The sequence below is a fragment of the Phycodurus eques genome, chromosome 13 (genome assembly GCF_024500275.1).
Source record: "Phycodurus eques isolate BA_2022a chromosome 13, UOR_Pequ_1.1, whole genome shotgun sequence".
Taxonomy (NCBI): domain Eukaryota; kingdom Metazoa; phylum Chordata; class Actinopteri; order Syngnathiformes; family Syngnathidae; genus Phycodurus; species Phycodurus eques.
This window is the reverse complement of record NC_084537.1, coordinates 11,196,182-11,212,941: the sequence shown is the minus strand read 5'-3', so window position 1 is coordinate 11,212,941 and position 16,760 is coordinate 11,196,182. Positions and strand designations below refer to the sequence as shown.

The 16,760-nt window shown below is 40.4% G+C and overlaps 2 protein-coding genes across 6 annotated transcripts in view; one reads left to right on the top strand and one right to left on the bottom strand.

The window, feature by feature from the left end:
* The window catches only part of glmna (glomulin, FKBP associated protein a), a 16,406-nt gene extending 9,558 nt beyond the window's left edge, over positions 1 to 6,848 (top strand). The window contains exons 11-20 of one of the 2 annotated variants that reach the window (XM_061693117.1): positions 239 to 328; positions 442 to 483; positions 678 to 751; positions 940 to 1,024; positions 1,099 to 1,208; positions 2,303 to 2,366; positions 2,980 to 3,115; positions 3,196 to 3,266; positions 3,357 to 3,428; positions 3,580 to 6,848. In XM_061693117.1, the coding sequence (XP_061549101.1) occupies positions 239 to 328; positions 442 to 483; positions 678 to 751; positions 940 to 1,024; positions 1,099 to 1,208; positions 2,303 to 2,366; positions 2,980 to 3,115; positions 3,196 to 3,266; positions 3,357 to 3,428; positions 3,580 to 3,624 (789 nt within the window). In that variant the 3' untranslated portion in view covers positions 3,625 to 6,848. Of the gene's footprint in view, positions 1 to 238; positions 329 to 441; positions 484 to 677; positions 752 to 939; positions 1,025 to 1,098; positions 1,209 to 2,302; positions 2,367 to 2,979; positions 3,116 to 3,195; positions 3,267 to 3,356; positions 3,519 to 3,579 lie in introns of those variants that run through there. The other variant, XM_061693118.1, reaches the window with a different exon arrangement.
* Positions 4,647 to 16,647, bottom strand: cdc7 (cell division cycle 7 homolog (S. cerevisiae)). 4 transcript variants are annotated; one of them, XM_061693124.1, is made up of 13 exons: positions 16,492 to 16,647; positions 16,255 to 16,330; positions 13,435 to 13,521; positions 13,218 to 13,353; positions 13,000 to 13,093; positions 11,910 to 12,052; positions 9,555 to 9,873; positions 7,794 to 7,898; positions 7,423 to 7,586; positions 7,269 to 7,351; positions 5,914 to 6,063; positions 5,742 to 5,840; positions 4,647 to 5,659 (listed from the first exon to the last, which is right to left on the bottom strand). In XM_061693124.1, the coding sequence occupies exons 2-13, from the start codon at positions 16,328 to 16,330 to the stop codon at positions 5,544 to 5,546; spliced, it is 1,572 nt and encodes a 523-aa protein (XP_061549108.1). In that variant the 5' UTR covers positions 16,492 to 16,647; the 3' UTR covers positions 4,647 to 5,543. The 4 variants fall into 4 exon arrangements, with proteins under 4 accessions (XP_061549108.1, XP_061549106.1, XP_061549107.1 ...); XM_061693122.1 differs by having other exon boundaries at positions 4,647 to 5,840; XM_061693123.1 differs by lacking the exons at positions 16,255 to 16,330; positions 16,492 to 16,647 and adding an exon at positions 14,985 to 15,066 and having other exon boundaries at positions 4,647 to 5,840.
* Between the last annotated feature and the right edge of the window lie 113 nt (positions 16,648 to 16,760).

Genomic DNA, 16,760 nt, shown 5'->3' with positions numbered 1-16,760 from the left:
ACCCACTGTGTGTCTGTGTCTATATATATATGTGTGTGTGTGTGTGTGTGTGTGTGTGTGTGTATATATATATATATATACACATATATATATATATATATATATATATACACACACACACAAATTTCGTGTGCATCCATGCACGTTCATGACAATAAAAGGTGATTCTTCTTCTTAAATGCACGTGTTGAATATACACAAAGAAAATGACTGTTGTTTCCTGTATGCTGTGCCACAGGAGCTTTATGAAAATCGTCTTGTTCGTGTGGAGGATAACAGTCTGCCTTCAGAGCTATTGGAAATCAAAACATTCCTTACTGTACCTCAGGTAAACCTTCATCAAAGCCTTTTTTTCCCCTTTTTATTGAAACTATATGTAGCTGTGATTATCCTTTGCTGGAGACACTACATGCCAGTAATTGTTTATCTATTTGTTTGTAGAACTTAACCAAGGTCATGACCATATGTCCAAGACATGATTTGGTAAGTGGATCATTTCCTCTCACTCAGCCATTTTATTTGGTACACCTGCAGTTGTAATGAGGTCCAATACAAGAGTTTTCTGAAATATTGAGAAATATAGCAAATCTGAAATTTTTGTGATGTAGCAAATTGAATCTCATACCTAGGTTGCGGCTCATGCACATTAACATGAATCAAATGCTCTTCAATCACAGAGATCCAAAGCTTTGAAGGTGTTCCAGCTGAGCATTGAGAAGTTCAATCTTGAGGCCAAGTACAATTTTTTCAAGTAAGTTCCACCTCACAGCCTTTAAAGTTACTACAGTGTATCTGGAAACTACTCACAGGGCTTCACTTGAGAGACTTTTAGAATTTTGAGGGAAAAACATTTGTCAGCATAACAAAATGTGAAAAAAAGTGGAGCGCCGTGACGACTACTTTGGTGTAACACCTTTTTAACCAGTGGCTTCATTACAGGTTTATGCTGAAGATGAGTAATCACTCCGGCATAGAAGGCTACATCATCAAAAACATCAGAAGTCAGATCGACGTTGCCCTGCGAGTGAGGCGGCTCTTTACCGTAACTGTGGGTGTCATCAGATGTTCCTTCTCTCATCGCGTTTGTCTTGTATGCAGCCTGGCAACAGTAACATCTGGTTTGAGGGGGTTCACCTGCTCCCTCTGCTGCGATTTGTCTTCACTCTCCAAGACGGCCCGGAGACTGACCTCCTGCAGTATCTGGACAGGTGAGGTCCATGTATTAGTCGCCCATTACCCATTAGTAAGAATTCAGCGTACTCATAGAAATGACTATCTTACTGGTAATGTTTTTTTTCCCAATACTGGGTAACACTACCCAGTAACACCACTAGGCCAAACTAGGAGGCATGTGTCATACACTAGTAGCTTCCCAGACTTTACCAGTAGCATTAAAATGCCCACTAGTAGTTTTGCCTCACTAGTAACATGTAGTTGTACTACTAGTGTGCCAAAGTTGCCCAACTAGTGTGCACAAATGTCATACAGTTGTGTAAAAAATTATTACTAGTAGACAGTTGTTCAACAATGTGACCTAGTCATTCTACTAGTGTTCTGAATTGTCAGAGACACTGTTAAATGCTGTTGGGGTCGTAGGGTCCTTAGTAGGTGCCTAGTGTGCTTTTGTCTTAGACAGGCTGTTTTATTATTGCTATTTACGTTTTTTTTTTTTTTTTTTAAATCAAGGAAAATACAAAACCGAGAATTATTTGGCCAAGTTGTATGTGTAGAAAGGATACGTTATATACCATTTTCTACTTTAGATTATTTATTTGAGTCTGTCGGGACACTTCTACATTATTCGTGCACTCATTGTAATAGTCTGGCCACTCTGCACTATTTGCATATCTGTTGTTGACCAATACTGGCCATTCATGTGCTTGAGAATTATCTGTACCATTTGCACAATTGTCACTGTTCCAGATTCTCGCACCACTAGTCACTTTGAACTGCTTAAAACTACTGTGTTTATGTTTTTATGTCTCAAAAGTGTCATACTAGAGCGGCTCCAATTACAGGAGACAAATTCCTTGTGTGTTTTTGACATACTTGGCAAATAATGATAATTCTGATTCTGATAGTCTGCTATGTTTAGCTAATGTCTGGTCTATATTTATACTATAGATCACGACCCTAGTGAGGATAAGTGGTACAGAAAATGGATGGGTGACAATTCTAGTTAATTCTAGTTTTATTTAATGTATTCTTCTATTTTATGTTCATTCATAGGTGTCTTTGCGACTTATTAGGCTGAATTGTAATTGCATAGTTAAATTTTTTGTTCGCGTTGTTTTCCCACCAGGGTCATGGAGTCTCTGAACTTGCTGCGTTACCTCGTGATAAGAGACAAAGTGACGGAGAACAGGGTGAGCTTCATTCTGACTTACAACATTGTGTGACTCTTATCTCCACATTAGCACCTTACTCAGGCTTTTTACACCAAATACCACCTAAAAAATACTTGGCTCTCCAAGTATTTTAAAAGACAGTAGCGTACTAGGCCGCTCATCATCAAAAACAAGACAGAGGTTTTATTCCTAAAATTATATGTGATAATATTGTAAGCCACTGTAACATTACGTAGTTTAAACATTAACACAGTCCTCAATATAGGGAAATAAAAACTATTTAAACAATGATTCAGTTAAACTGTATTGTACATAAAGGTTAAATAAAAATTGCACCTAAATATATATGTTTACATAAAGTTCTTAAAGGTTAAATGCAAACATGTTGTACTAAAAAGCTAACTATAACGGAACTTTTCTGCACTTCAGCAGTGATTCTTTCGTGTACCACTAAAGTGAGCCAGCATAGCACTTGTGGCAATAGTACCACATTTTGCCAATCTCTGGTTTAAAATATCTAAAAAGTAACTCAAAGTTCCACACCAATAATAGGAAATGTGTATTAGTGCATATAATAATTTTACATGCCAATAGTGGCTCCATTTGCCTCAATGATGTATCAATCTTTCAGACTGGAATCTGGACAGAGCTACAGAAAATAGAAGGTGTGTTCATGAAGCCCCTGCGTATTGGACTTAACATGTCTAGAGCCCACTATGAGAGGGAGCTCAGCACCACCCTGGAGAAGAACAAGAGAAATGTCAAAGGTCAGGCCAACACATGTACTTATTACAGATATTATTAAAGATAATGCATTATGATGATCATTATACCTTCCTCTCCACAGAGACATCTGTGATTTCCGTATCTGTCGGTGACGAGAAGCTGCCAAACATGACGTCGGAGTCTCAGATTCAGGTGAGTGGTTCAAGTGTTATATTTTGGTTGAATTGAATTTACTTGGAAGAGTATTGTGACGATGTTATTCTCATCAATGTTCCCCAACAGGCCCTCCATTCGGCCCTGCACACCTTCGACATGATGGAGAGCGTACTGGTACGAATAGAGGAGCTCACGGAGGTGAAGGGCTCCATCTAGACTTCAGCATCACTTTAACTTGTTTCAATTCACTTCATGTTAGCATATGTCTAAAATATGGCTACATTGTCATTATGCAGTTTGTCTCATTTTTTTTTTTTTAAGCAAGTCTGCTAACAAACTTTTCTGTCAGGTGTGGGAAGTAGCTGAACCCAAGAGCAGGCCGAGGCTGATGTAAAATGATGAACAGTTTATTGAGCAAAGGTTATGGAAGTGGTCCTGGATGTGTTGACAGGCGGCACCGTGGACAGGTGGAAGGCAGTGGATAGAACGGGGCTGGCAGGAATGACGTGGATCAGGAACACTGGGAACGAGGAGACTCAAGAGTTAACAAGGGAACGATGACTCGAGTAGGTTACATGAGTACGGTGGGCCGTGGTACCGCTAGGAGAGGCTGCAATACTTTGGCGAGGATTTCCGGGAACAGGCAGGCTTAAATACCAGTGGTGATGAGGGTTGATTGGAGACAGGTGCGTGGCTTGAGGAGAAGCTGAAACAGAGAGGGGAGGGGGGAGAGAGGACGAGAGGGCGGAAAGCGCCATCTAGGCTCCAAAACGGTACTGCAGTGCTGTACATGGCATTTTCTATACAACACAGTGCTTTTTGTACTGTAAGTAATGTTTTCTATATTTAAATTATGGTCATTTGGAACAATTCTGAAAGCATGGGTGTGTTAATGTGTATGTCACATCACTATGCACATAAGACAATCAATACATCCCAGTCAGAATGTTTTATATATATTTTTGAATTTTAATAGAGAAGTCTATTAAGATATACAGGTTACTTTTCTTTTAGCAAATAGCTGAACTATTCCCTTAAAACAAAATTTGGGGTAAAGATGCAGAGTGAAAGACACTGACCCTTCTTTAGGCAGGGGTGGGAAAACCTTTGGGATCAAGGGCAACATTAGGCTTAATATGAACAGATGAGCCGGCTCTTTTGTAGATGATTTGATTTTTTTTTAAAAAAGCATCGCAAAATATGTAAAATTCCTATTCATTTTTGATACTCTACCCTTCCTGTATATTTTATTATAATTTAGTTAACCCGTTTTTAATAAAATAACCATTTTGATTAAATCTATATTCCTAATACTTTATTAATGACAAATTTTAAATCAGTGAACCAATTATTCATTTGTGATAAATGACTAAAAAAAAAAAGATTTTAAAAAAAAAACATTGAAACTATCCACTTTTAGGGGAGAAGTACTTCAGTTTTATTATAATTTAGTTATAACCAATTAACCAAATTAATAAACTGAAACTCTTTGTTTCAAAGATGTTAGCAATAAAAACAAATTAAAAACAGAAAAGGTATATAAAAAAAGGCAAAGCAGACATTTTAGACATGTTCAAAAGGGGATTGAAGTATAAAATGTGTTAAATTACGTTTTACTAATTTTTTTAATTATATACAATAAATCAGTGAACCAAATGTACAATTGAGATAAATTAATACAAAATATAAAATAAATTTTAACTAAGCAATTTTAGGGGGGAAACTAGCAAAATTAATGCAACAAATATTACAAGACTCTTGATGTTTGGTGAGCTGGATTAAGGAACATATACTATATGTATATACTTTGCCCACTCCTGTCTATACATATACCATTAGCTATAGAGTCATTAAAAATGCAGAATCAGAATTTCTACCTTTACAAATAAAACTCAGCTGAAATTGACACTCTTTACCTTACTTACTCTTCTACATCATAGCTGCCATTTAAATGAGAAAGTGAAAATTTCCATGGAGGTCTACTTCTATGCTAATCTCTGTTGCAACCTCTGATGACACTGTAGCCACTTTCGTCTTGAGAACATCTTGTCGGAAGCCTCACTGAGTTCTGAGCGTCACAGAATGTTATCAACAGAGATAACCAAAAGAGTCACAAAAAGGCATTCAAAAGTTCAAGGAAGGTCAAATGAAGTCCACCTTTAAAGGCTATAGTGCAGATTAGGTTCATCTTGAAATTCCACCCAAAAGTCGAATATCCCAAAGTTTTTGTGAATAGTGTAATGGTGGGGATTTACAAGTGTTTGAAGAGCGGGTGCTCCAGGGCTTGTGCTGCTGTAAGTCTGGTAGTCGGGTTCAGATCCAGTAGGCGGTCCAGGAGGTCGTAGGCCTCGTTGGGTACTGTATCCCACCCCCGTTCATCGTGGGCCAGGCAGTCCTTCCGTGAGGAGGGTTTTGGGGTTTTATCCTGGCTTTTCGGGAACAGCGGCGGAGTCTCGCCTGCTTGGTTTTTAGGTCGTTCATCCGAAGGTTTAGAATCAAACTTGGACTTACTGATCGACGTGACTTCTTCTGGTCTTTGTACTCTGAGCGTCTCACAGAGGAACCTTAGGTCCTGCCGGGGAAGTTCCCGACTGCACAACACCACCTTGCCTGGACAGAATGGATGATGATGATTGTGGTGGATCAAGCCACAATTACATTTAACAATCATACTGATACGCACCGAATTCCTTGGCAGCTCGTACAGTCTCTCTGGAACCTCGTATCGTCATAATCTGAGTCAGAGCCACCATGTCGTCATTGGCTTTGAAGAACGGGTAGCGTCCACTGAGCAGCGAGAGCAAGGTGACGCCAGCTGACCACACGTCGATAGCTGAGTAAATGACCAAACACATTTATTTGAAAAACACAAAGGAACCTACAGCTACCATACAAGGTGTTAAGGCTTCTTTATCCTGCGCGCAGTTTGCCTTTTTACTCGAGCGCAACCCACGCGTGGTGTTTTGAAAATGTACTGCAGTTCTCTTCCAAGTCGGAGGTGTCGCTACGGCTGGTGTTGGCTAGGACACCACAAGGTGGAGTTTCCCCTGCATTTTTTGGTCATTTCCGGTAGCCGTTTTTACTTCCGGAACAAAGCAACAACTACAGCGCCCGTGGAACAGTGTTTTTTGATGGTTGTTTATTGATTATGGTAAAAGAGAACAACAGTCAAAAATGCTGTGCTTGTGCTTTTCGTAATGGCCTAATATGCCACAAGATGGCGCCAAAGCCGTGTCTAAAGTCGGTTTAGGGCAGCACGGTGAACGACTGGTTAGCACATCTGCCCCACAGTTCTGAGGACCCGGATTCAAATCTGGCCTCGCCTGTGTGGACTTTGCATGTTCTTCCCCTGCCTGTGTGGGTTTTCTCCAGGACAGTTAATGCTTCACAGTCCCACTATATTGCAGATTTTTTATTTGTACAATGGTGGAACAGTGGACGACTGGTCAGCACATATGCCTCAGAGATCTGAGGACCAGGGTTCAAATCCGGCCTCCCGTGAAGAGTTTGCATGTTATCCCCCGTGCCTGTGTGGCCTATCTCCAGTTTCCTCCCACATTCCAAAAACATACATGGTTGATTAATTGAAGACGCTAAATTGCCCGTAGGTGTGAATGGTTGTTGTTGTTTGCCCTGCAATTGGCTGGCGACCAGTTCAGGCTGTACCCCGCCTCTCACCCAGAGTCAGCTGAGCTAGGCTCCCGCATGCCCACGACCCTTGTGAGGATAAAGCGGTACGGAAAATGGATGGATGGATTAAGTATGTTGAAGTGATACGTCTCAACTAGAGACAATCTTTTTATGTCGGGGAGGAGCTAAATTTATCCTGGGTTGTTAGTAGAAGTTACTGAGACGTTAACATCTTTGCTGCATGTAGAGAAAAATCTAATCATTATAGGGCCATTTATTTTAAGGGCAATATTTTAAGATGGGTGAGAAATTAAATTCAACTGTTTTGGGATAATAGTTTGTGGTAATTTATGGTTTAAATAACCAATAAACATTTGGGGGGGAACACTTTCTGTTTAACACACCCACCTGTGCCTTGATTTGGACACTTGGTGAGAACCTCTGGCGCTCGGAAGCCTGGAGTTCCCGCCCTGGGAGCCACCTGCTGCTTCCTTTGGAGGCACAAGAGAAGCGAGTCAAGTACAAGAAAGCCAAAAGGCAGCCTAAAACGTCAAGTCTTTACCTAGACAGACAGACGTTGCAGACACGGTCTGTTTGGAAGCAGTTACAGGTGAGAAGCGGGTGGACACCTCGCTTAGCTTTCTGCGTTCTGACAGTTGCTGGTCCCCCTCTGGCTGAAGGGAACCTTCGACTTGAAAGCTCTCCTGTTTTCACAGGTTTTGCAAACTGAACAAGAGGAAAACATTAATTTAACAATATAGTCTTGACTTTGGCTGTAGGTTACATGTTTGTGAAACTAATCAAACGGGATCACTATTTCTCTTAAGTTGTTAAAAATTTAGCAGCACAACATTCTCTAATGAAGACAAACACTATTGAAAATGGTTGAAAAAGGATGCTGAAAATGTACTGATTTGAAGCAACAAGGCTTACTTGTGTCTTAGTTTCTTGTTTGGTGGTTGTGGTAGTTGAAGCGCAGCTGTTCAGGTTCCTCTCGCTAAATACGGGCCTGGGTGCTTTGCGTAACCCCACTAAATCCTGGAAACAACAAACATGGATAAGTGTAAAAAGGAACAGGACATAAACTTAGGGGATGTTTTGGGAATCAATCACTTAATACCTACCCACTTTATGGGGATTTCTATACAGTGGATGACAGTTCATAAGAAAATTCCTAAATAGTGATTAGGAAGTAGGGAATGATTCTGTGCGGAATCATTCACTCATTCCCGACTCTCTAATCATAATATAGGCATTTTTATATAGTGGACTACACCCATATAGTCCACCTACACCTAGTTCTGAGACATTATAAAGCAGGGGTGTCAAACTCATTTTTGTCGCGGGCCACATCGTAGTTATGGTTTCTCTTGGAGGGCCGTTGTGGCTGTGAACCCATATGAATGTATGATTGTCTCATATTATTACATATGCATAAATTGATGGATAACTACTTTCAAAATCAGAAGCCAGTAAAAACTGTTTGTTCGACTACAGTATTATTTTAGAATGAGGATCGGCAACAAACATTTGCAATATCTCAATATTTTTAAAGGTTTAGACAATTTGCAATTTTGGTATTTAAGAAACACGAAGTGGATGCACATGATTTGGTTTGGCGGGCCACATAAAATGATGTGGCGGGCCGAATCTGGCCCCCGGGGCACCAGTGTTATAAAGGGTAACTTCAGACATAAAGCAGAAAAGCTGACGTCCTGAATGTCAAAACAATGACGAGGACAGACCAAAGCTACATAAAGAAGAAACAGAGCTGAAGTGTTGAATCTTAGATTAGCTCCCTTGAGCTTCAGGACAAAAAAACAGAAACATACAGTTAAGTCCATCCATCCATTTTCTGAGCCGCTTCTACTCACAAGGGTCGCGGGTGTGCTGGAGCCTATCCCAGCTGTCATCGGGCAGGAGGCGGGGTGCACCCTGAACTGGTTGCCAGCCAATCGCAGGGCACATAACAAACAAACAACCAGTCGCACTCAGTCACACCTACGGACAATTTGAGTCACCAATTAATGCATGTTTTTGGGATGTGGGAGGAAACCCACATGCAGGCACGAGGAGAACATGCAAACTCCACACAGGCGGGGCTAGGGATTGAACCCGGGTCCTCAGAACTGTGAGGCTGACGCTCTAACCAGTCAGCCGCCTACAGGTAAGTCCTGAATCTCAAAACAAGGCCCATGACAGATAAATGGTAAAGAAAAAAAACAGTGCTGAAGTCTCGCATTATTTATTAGCTTCCTTGCCAAGTGGAACAAGGTAATTTTCTTTGTGCTTATAAAAAGATAGTTGTATGCTTCACTGCATTTTGTCCTGAGCTTGTGTTCGTTTGTACTTAAGTTTTCAGAGTTCGATGACTGCACATGGTGTCTAATGGTACCAATCTTCAATTTAAGTGCAGCACCCATCTGAAAATGTCTTGCTCTTGAGCTGAGGGACAGCTACATTGCATTTCTAATGACCATAATTTGTTCACTACTTTTCAAATTGCATTGTGGGATACATTAAGGGCACTATATAGGGGTAAGCCTATACTCAATATATCCCACATTTGAAAAGCACTACAAAATGGCAACCTCACAATATAGTGCCGTATATAGTGGATAGGGAGTGATTCTAATTAGAACAGCTTTTTGCCCCATTCGCCAGGAAGGAAAGTGGTCATCCCGGTGCAGACACCTTTGTGTGCTTTGTTTGAGAAGTAAAGGCCCCCGCTGTGGTCGTGACAGAACGTGATTTTTTAATCTGCGCTTTCCGAGTCGTTGAAGAGGTGTTGGCGGTGGAGGAAGAGGAGAAGGAAGGTGGGTGAGCTGTGGATGGTGGTGGAGGCAGTGAGGTGGAGGCTGTGTTGGTAGAGGGGGATCGAGGTGACGCTTTGTCTCGTCTCTCTCTGGAGCCTCCGGCTTTGGGTTGTGACAACTTCTGTCTGACCACCTTGAGCAACTCGATCTGAGTGTTGGCAGTTCCCTGAGCCAGGCCGAAGTCCACCAGGGCAAACCTACACACACACACACACACACAAACATTGTGTATCTATGTTGGGGTATGCATGTACTGTATGTACAATAATGCCTTGTGATACGAGTTTAATTTGACCACACCCGTAACACAAAACACTTGTCTCTCAAACCATCTTTCTCCATTGAAATGAATAGAAATGCCATTCGTCTGTTCCAGCACCCAAACCCAAAAACTAACTAAAATGTTTGTTTAAATAAAAATAGCACTCTATATTTAATAAAAACATACAATAATCGCATAGTTAAAAGTAAAGAATTAAACAGCTCCTGTCACATTTCTTTGCTTAAATTTAATGGCCATTTTGCTGCTGCTTCTGGTGTGCGCAATTTGGCCACCTTTATATTAAAATAAAAAATTATACATATATTTGAAAATATCATGAAATATTTCACTGAGTGTGTGTAGAGCATCTATGGGTTTCACGTTTTGAATTTAACTAACTAAATTAAGCTTTTGACACTATTCTAATTTACTGAGATGTACCGTATTTTCACGACCATAAGGCACACTTAAAAGTCTTACATTTTCTCCAAAATGGACGGGGCGCCTTATAATCTGGTGCGCCTTATGTGTGCACCGAGTTCCAAAATCTGTAAATGTTGTGTGACTTTGATGAGCGCTCCGCTTGACTGACTGGGAGCATTTCCTGCCGACAAGGAAAGGCGGACGTGACTGAGGACAGCATGCGGACGATAAAGGGGGAAGGGTGCACGTGAAAGAGGACGCTAAGGGCACGCCCACAGTAGGTATATAGCGCCGGTATGTGCATTGTGTAAAACCTCATAGGTTAGGCTAAGGACCCCCGAAAATGGCACCTACGAAGAGAGACGCTTACGAAGCACAGTTTATGAACTGCAAGCTATCAGTTACGCTGAGGTACATGGGAATCGAGCAGCCGCGAGAAAATTCAAGATCAACGAATCCATGGTTCGCAAATGGGGGAAGCAGGAAAACGAGCTTCGCCAAGTCAAGAAGACAAAGCGCCGGACGAGTTACGCCACCATATGTGAATGGATTGTGGATGCCTGGGCTAATCTGCTTTGACTGTTGTCCGAGCTTTCGCAAAAGCCGGCATCATTGCTGAACAACGAGACTGACTCCGACAATGACGAGGGAATCCGGCATTCGGATGGAGAACTTGCCCAGCTGTTCATTTCGGATACAGAAGATGAGGACTTGTGGATGAGGAGTGATCAAAAAATAACGTGAGTACATTGTTAAATACTTCAATAAAGTTGAGGAGCGATCAAAAAAATAACGTGAGTACATTGTTAAATACTTCAATAAAGTACAACCGAACTCACCGTTTACATTGTTAAATACTTCAAGAAAGTACAACCGAACTCAGTTTTGCTCCCGCTGCCCTTTTAAAAACATGCACGCTAGCGTGTTTTAACTAGCGTATGTGGTACCATGCTTGCGCCCAATAATACGGTGCGCCTTATGAATGTGTTAAATGCAGAAATAGACCCTGTAACTGAGACTGCACCTTTTAATGCGGTGCGCCTTATGGTCGTGAAAATGCGGTACTTGTAACTGTACCTGTGACGACCGACAATGCCAGGAATATAAATAATGCTGTCACGGCTGCGAGGCAAGTTATGGTATAACTTTTATTTGCTAAGGAGCTATTTATTTGTAAAATATACTCTGTTGCTAAGAATGCACCACAGAAGATAGGTGATTTATCCATCAGATATATTTGTTTTTTTATTAATACACATACAGATTTTTTAAAAAGGCAAGAAAATGTCTCTCTTGTATCGGAAAAATATCGAACTGTGACACTTAACTATCAAACCGAACCGTGAATGTTCTGTTAATGTCATAATTCGCCAATCCGAATGTTCACCCCCTAATATTATATACGTACACGCACACACACAAGACAAAACTGAAGATGAAGATGTTGCGTGTTGGTATGTGGTAAGTCATAAAGTGTAGTCTTATTAAACATGTTTTTGATGTTACAGTTGAATGACAGGAAACATGGGTTACATTGTTACTACTCACGTCTTCGCCTTCCTGTTGTAGAGGAAGTTGTTTGGTTTGACGTCGCGATGGATTATACCAAACTGATGAATGTGTCTGAGGGCCTTCAACAGGTGGTAGATGTACAGACGAACCTCTTCAAAACTCAATGAGCCGATGATGTCCTAGTTGTTATATTTTGACCACATCAAATGTTTGGTTAGTATATTTCAGCAAACTGAAATCTATGTGCTGCTTGTTTTAGGGACTCTACACCAAAACATTATGTACACATGCAAAATAAATTGGATTCATATGGTAGATGCCATGACAGCTGGTATTTACAGTGAACCTCGAAATAACAGAGCTGGAACCAACGGACTACGGATTTAATGGACAGAAATGGTAGTTTCAGTTGGAACTCAAAACACCTCTTTGTACCAGACGAAGTCCGTTAGTTGCAGAATTGGCAGCTGTTGTTTACTGCCGCAACCAACAGAGACTGACAGTTTCGGCTTCCGGGAATTGTATTAACCTTATTATCGGTGACAAATTGGAATTAATGAAGACGTTGGAGTCGGAGGTTTCCGTGGCCAGAGTACCAGTATGTGAGGAATACGTTGGCTTTGTTCTTCCAGCCCAAACAAGCGGCTCATGAAAGCGACCTTGGCTTGCCACCACCAACAACTTTCTCCTACCAGCATGCCATTAGCACCCCTCCCAAGCACCAGCACTGCTTTGGAGTTCTATGGCTTCAAGTAATTCCTACTGTCGAGGCCCCAGTATACACTGACGCCACTTTCACAGCAGTATTAGACTATCACAGCAATATTTAAAGGCAAGTATAGGTAAACTAAAATGCTTAAAACATTTTTACATTTATTTACAATAATTTTCTTCAAATTAAATGACAAACTGCTTTAACAGACGACACCCCCTCCCATTAGTGTGTTAATTTGAGGTTTCACTGTATATTTTTGGGGGGTTTTAATGCTTGTGATTGTGCGTCAGTTTGATTTATGTATGCTGTCCTGTTCTATCAATGCACTTTGTAGATGTGTTTTTAAAGGTGTTGTATGAATATGACTTGTATGTCTGATTAGTTTGTTATCTTAATTGAAATGTTTCTTACCACTATTGCTTGATGTTCCATATAAGGCATGACAATCACTACATGATCCTCCTTCCTGAAGCAGTACTCCACACCCATTACATTTTCCCTGCCCCTACAAAAAAAATAAAAGAGTGTGAAGTGTACTCTTTAGGTTTGAGCCAACAGGTCATTTAAAAAATAAATAAATAAAATGACAAGTCAGTAAATCCAGAATCTTCCAATCAAAATCAACAAACCCAGCAACGGTGAGACACTGGAGCTCGGCAGCAATTCTAGCGGGATGGCTGGTAGGGATGAGATGTTTGAGGGCAAACACGTCTCTGCTACCGTCACGCATCCGAGCCTCACCAAGGTAGACTGTGCTGAATGTCCCTAGCACAATTGAGAAACACACGCAAAGCAAACTGAGTATGTATATAGAGAGAAACGCGTGACAAATGAGTAACAGTGTACCTTCTCCGATTTTGTCTATGATGCGAAAGGTCTTGGCAAGCTGAGGAACAGCCTTGTAGAGGGATTCAATGTCTGACTCCACATCCCCTGAAGGAAAACAGGAAACCTTTTATATTTGGCAACCAACCCGAGTCTTGTCTGTGCGGTCGACAGGCTAACCATCAGTACACTGTGCTGTGATTCATCTGTGATTCTGAACTGGTTGGGTCGGGACCCAAAAGTGCGTCATTCACCCATTTTGGCTGGGTGGGTATTTAAAAAATACAGGGGGCTCTCGGTTTATGACGGTAGCGACATATGACATTTCGGGGTTATAGGAGGAGTTTTAATACAGTTTTACATTTTAATACAGTACAAGAAGGCACGCGCAATTAGAGCTGTGTTTTTCATTGAATTGTTATACACCTATGGCCTGGAAGTGTTTTTTATACAAATATTTACTGTAACTATGACCTTACTACTACATTAGCCTAGGTTAGTTATGGGTTAGTAATTCCGATTTGCATACAAATTAGCGCTACGTTGCCGCCGTAGGAGCAGTGAAATATTTAACATAAATCCCTGGTCGGACTTGCCTTTTATCTGGAAAATAAAAATAACATTTTGACGAGGAGTATAGATGCAACTTCCAGCGGCATATGAACAGCCGACATTACAATACAGTAGTTCATTCAAACTGTTACGGTGGCTTTGGTTTACGTCCTTCATTTCCTACAAAGACAAACTAGTACTGATATTGCACTTTCCTAAAAATGAGATCAGTGTCAACATAAACATATAGTTATGTTTAAAAATATGATAAACTTAACATACATGGCATGTTTTCAAATGCTACTTTTCAACAATACATGTTCTTTATTGTTCTTTGCGATCAGGATTTTTGGGGCCGATCACCGAGCAGCGCGTTTAAAAAAACGATAACCGATCCCAGGATGGAGGAATGTGTCTATTTAAATGACCTGTTCATTTACTGTATATACTTACTTGTTCAAAAAATTATATTTACAATAAATAATGTATCTTTGTTCCTCTATTTATGCCAGTAAGGCATAATGACAGGCAGAACAAATGAAGGGTCTTCTATTAGATGGCAGGAAGTAAATACAGTAATTAATGTATCCACTTTTTGTGACATTTTTGTGTGCCGTGAGATTTTTCAATTGTAAAATATGTTCCTTGGCTCCAAAAAGGTTGGAAATCACTGCTCTAGTCAGATCGTGTATTCTAATCAGTCAGGTCGAATCAACATTACATAACAGAAATAATGGGTGCTAACTTACTGTAATTAAATTACTTTATTTTTCATTAAATTACTTCACCCACACCAAAACTTTAGAGCATTATTCGACAGAACAGCGGCATGTTTACGTCCACCCGTTCGTCTTAGCAGTAGCTTGCTAGGCTACATAACATTTTATTGCCTGCTTGTGAGCCGTATCGTATTAAAAAACGCGAACATACTTCAAGCAAGCCTTAAACGAACGCCCTCTCCTGTCCTGAGCACCGGTGACCACCAACACACGTTTCCCCCCATTTTGTCCTTATAATACCGTCGGCGCGGCCCACTCTTGTTGTCGTCGTCACGGTAACGAGTGTATCCGGTCGCATTTGAGTTGACAAGTTAAAACCCAATGATCGTACAAAACGGGATGCGGTGGTTTACAAGATTTTATTGTAGTAGTCTGATCGTGAAAGAGCAAATTTGTCTTGGAGTTTGATCCGGGCATTACGTGCTGCCTGTCTCAGACGTGTTGTCTGTCCCACACAGCCAACATTTTTTTTTTTAAAATAACTTCATTGGCCATCAGATATTTACAGTACTACGTCAAAAGACACGTGACAAGGCTAAAAATAAACTAGCTTTTGGATTCAAAAATACTGTGCAGGCGGCGACTCGGAGTAAATGACTTGCGGAGCCGATCAATGACATCATTGATCGGATTGGCGAATTATGACATTAAAGCTGATCAGCATAAAATGCTAAATATCGGCCGATACCGACCAGTCCGATAAAATCGGTGTAAAGTGTAATTACTATGCACTGGAGTGTAGGGGAAAAAAAGACCCACGCAGTATTTTTCAGTACTGTCGTCTGTCTGTACTTTTGCCGATATGATAAGCCAACAGACACGGCAAATACTCTCTGTGCGGCGCAAAAATACTGCATACTATATAAAAGCTTGTGCTCAACTATGGTTGGAAACTTGCTGGAAGTTACGTGCATGTATTACATAACATATAAACAATGCAAATATGAATTTTAACTGACCAAATAACATCTTTGTCACCTGACCTTTAAAACATGCAATTCAATCAGAAATGTTAGAATTAAGCTTGTAGCTATGTATACACCCTATTTAAGTTATTTTAATACAGTAAAGTACTTTTTTTTTTTACTTTTCAAGTACATTGTTTTTTTTAATGCAGTTCAGTTGTATTTAAAATTTTAGTCCAGTACAACACATTAACCTTTAAGCTTAAAGATCTGTGTCTTTAAACATTTATGTGGAATTTGTATTTAATTTATGCGGACTACATTTTAATAGAATCATTATTTAGGTACACTTTTTTCTTTTCCTATGTTTAAGTGCAGTGTTAATATTCAAACTGTGCATAACGTTTACAGTGGCTTACAATAATAAATATACTTTTTAGGGATAAAACCTCTGCTCGGTTTTTGATGAACACTTGGGCTCACTATGTTACTGTATCCTATTGTGGGTCATTATGGTGGAACTTGGAGAGCTAAGTATTTTTCGAGGTGGCAGTTCGTGTAAAAGCTTTGAGAAACACCGGATTAAATCATACACCTTAACTCACTTGGGATTTTTTTCTTTCCAGGCATGATGCAGCCGTCTGTTGCAAAGGTTTCAGTGCAGACGACAGAAGACTCCATCTAAGAATCAGGAAGACGAAAAAAATCATATATGACAAATGGCACTGAAATTTAGACGTATTTTATTCGAAGCAAACTATTCTCCTTTTACATTTTAAGCATACGAATGCTACTCTCTTAGTTTACCGACGAGGTTACCAACAAAATAAGAAGAAACTTACCTCGTCGACGTAAATAAAGTGCAGCTATATTCAATGGGTAAACCAAGGGTTAGTACAACGTAACATACAAGTCCGGAGCGATTAGGTCCAATTGTTAAACGATGGTTAAGAGCTCTACAGGTGCAGAAAGCGAAGTTTCGCCTTTCTTTTCCGCCAACAAACTACCCGCTAAAATGACGTCACGGCAGCGAGCTCTCGCGATAAGGATGAAATGAAATACCGTGAGAGGCGGGGTACACATCAATTTTAAAATAATATTGATAGGTTTT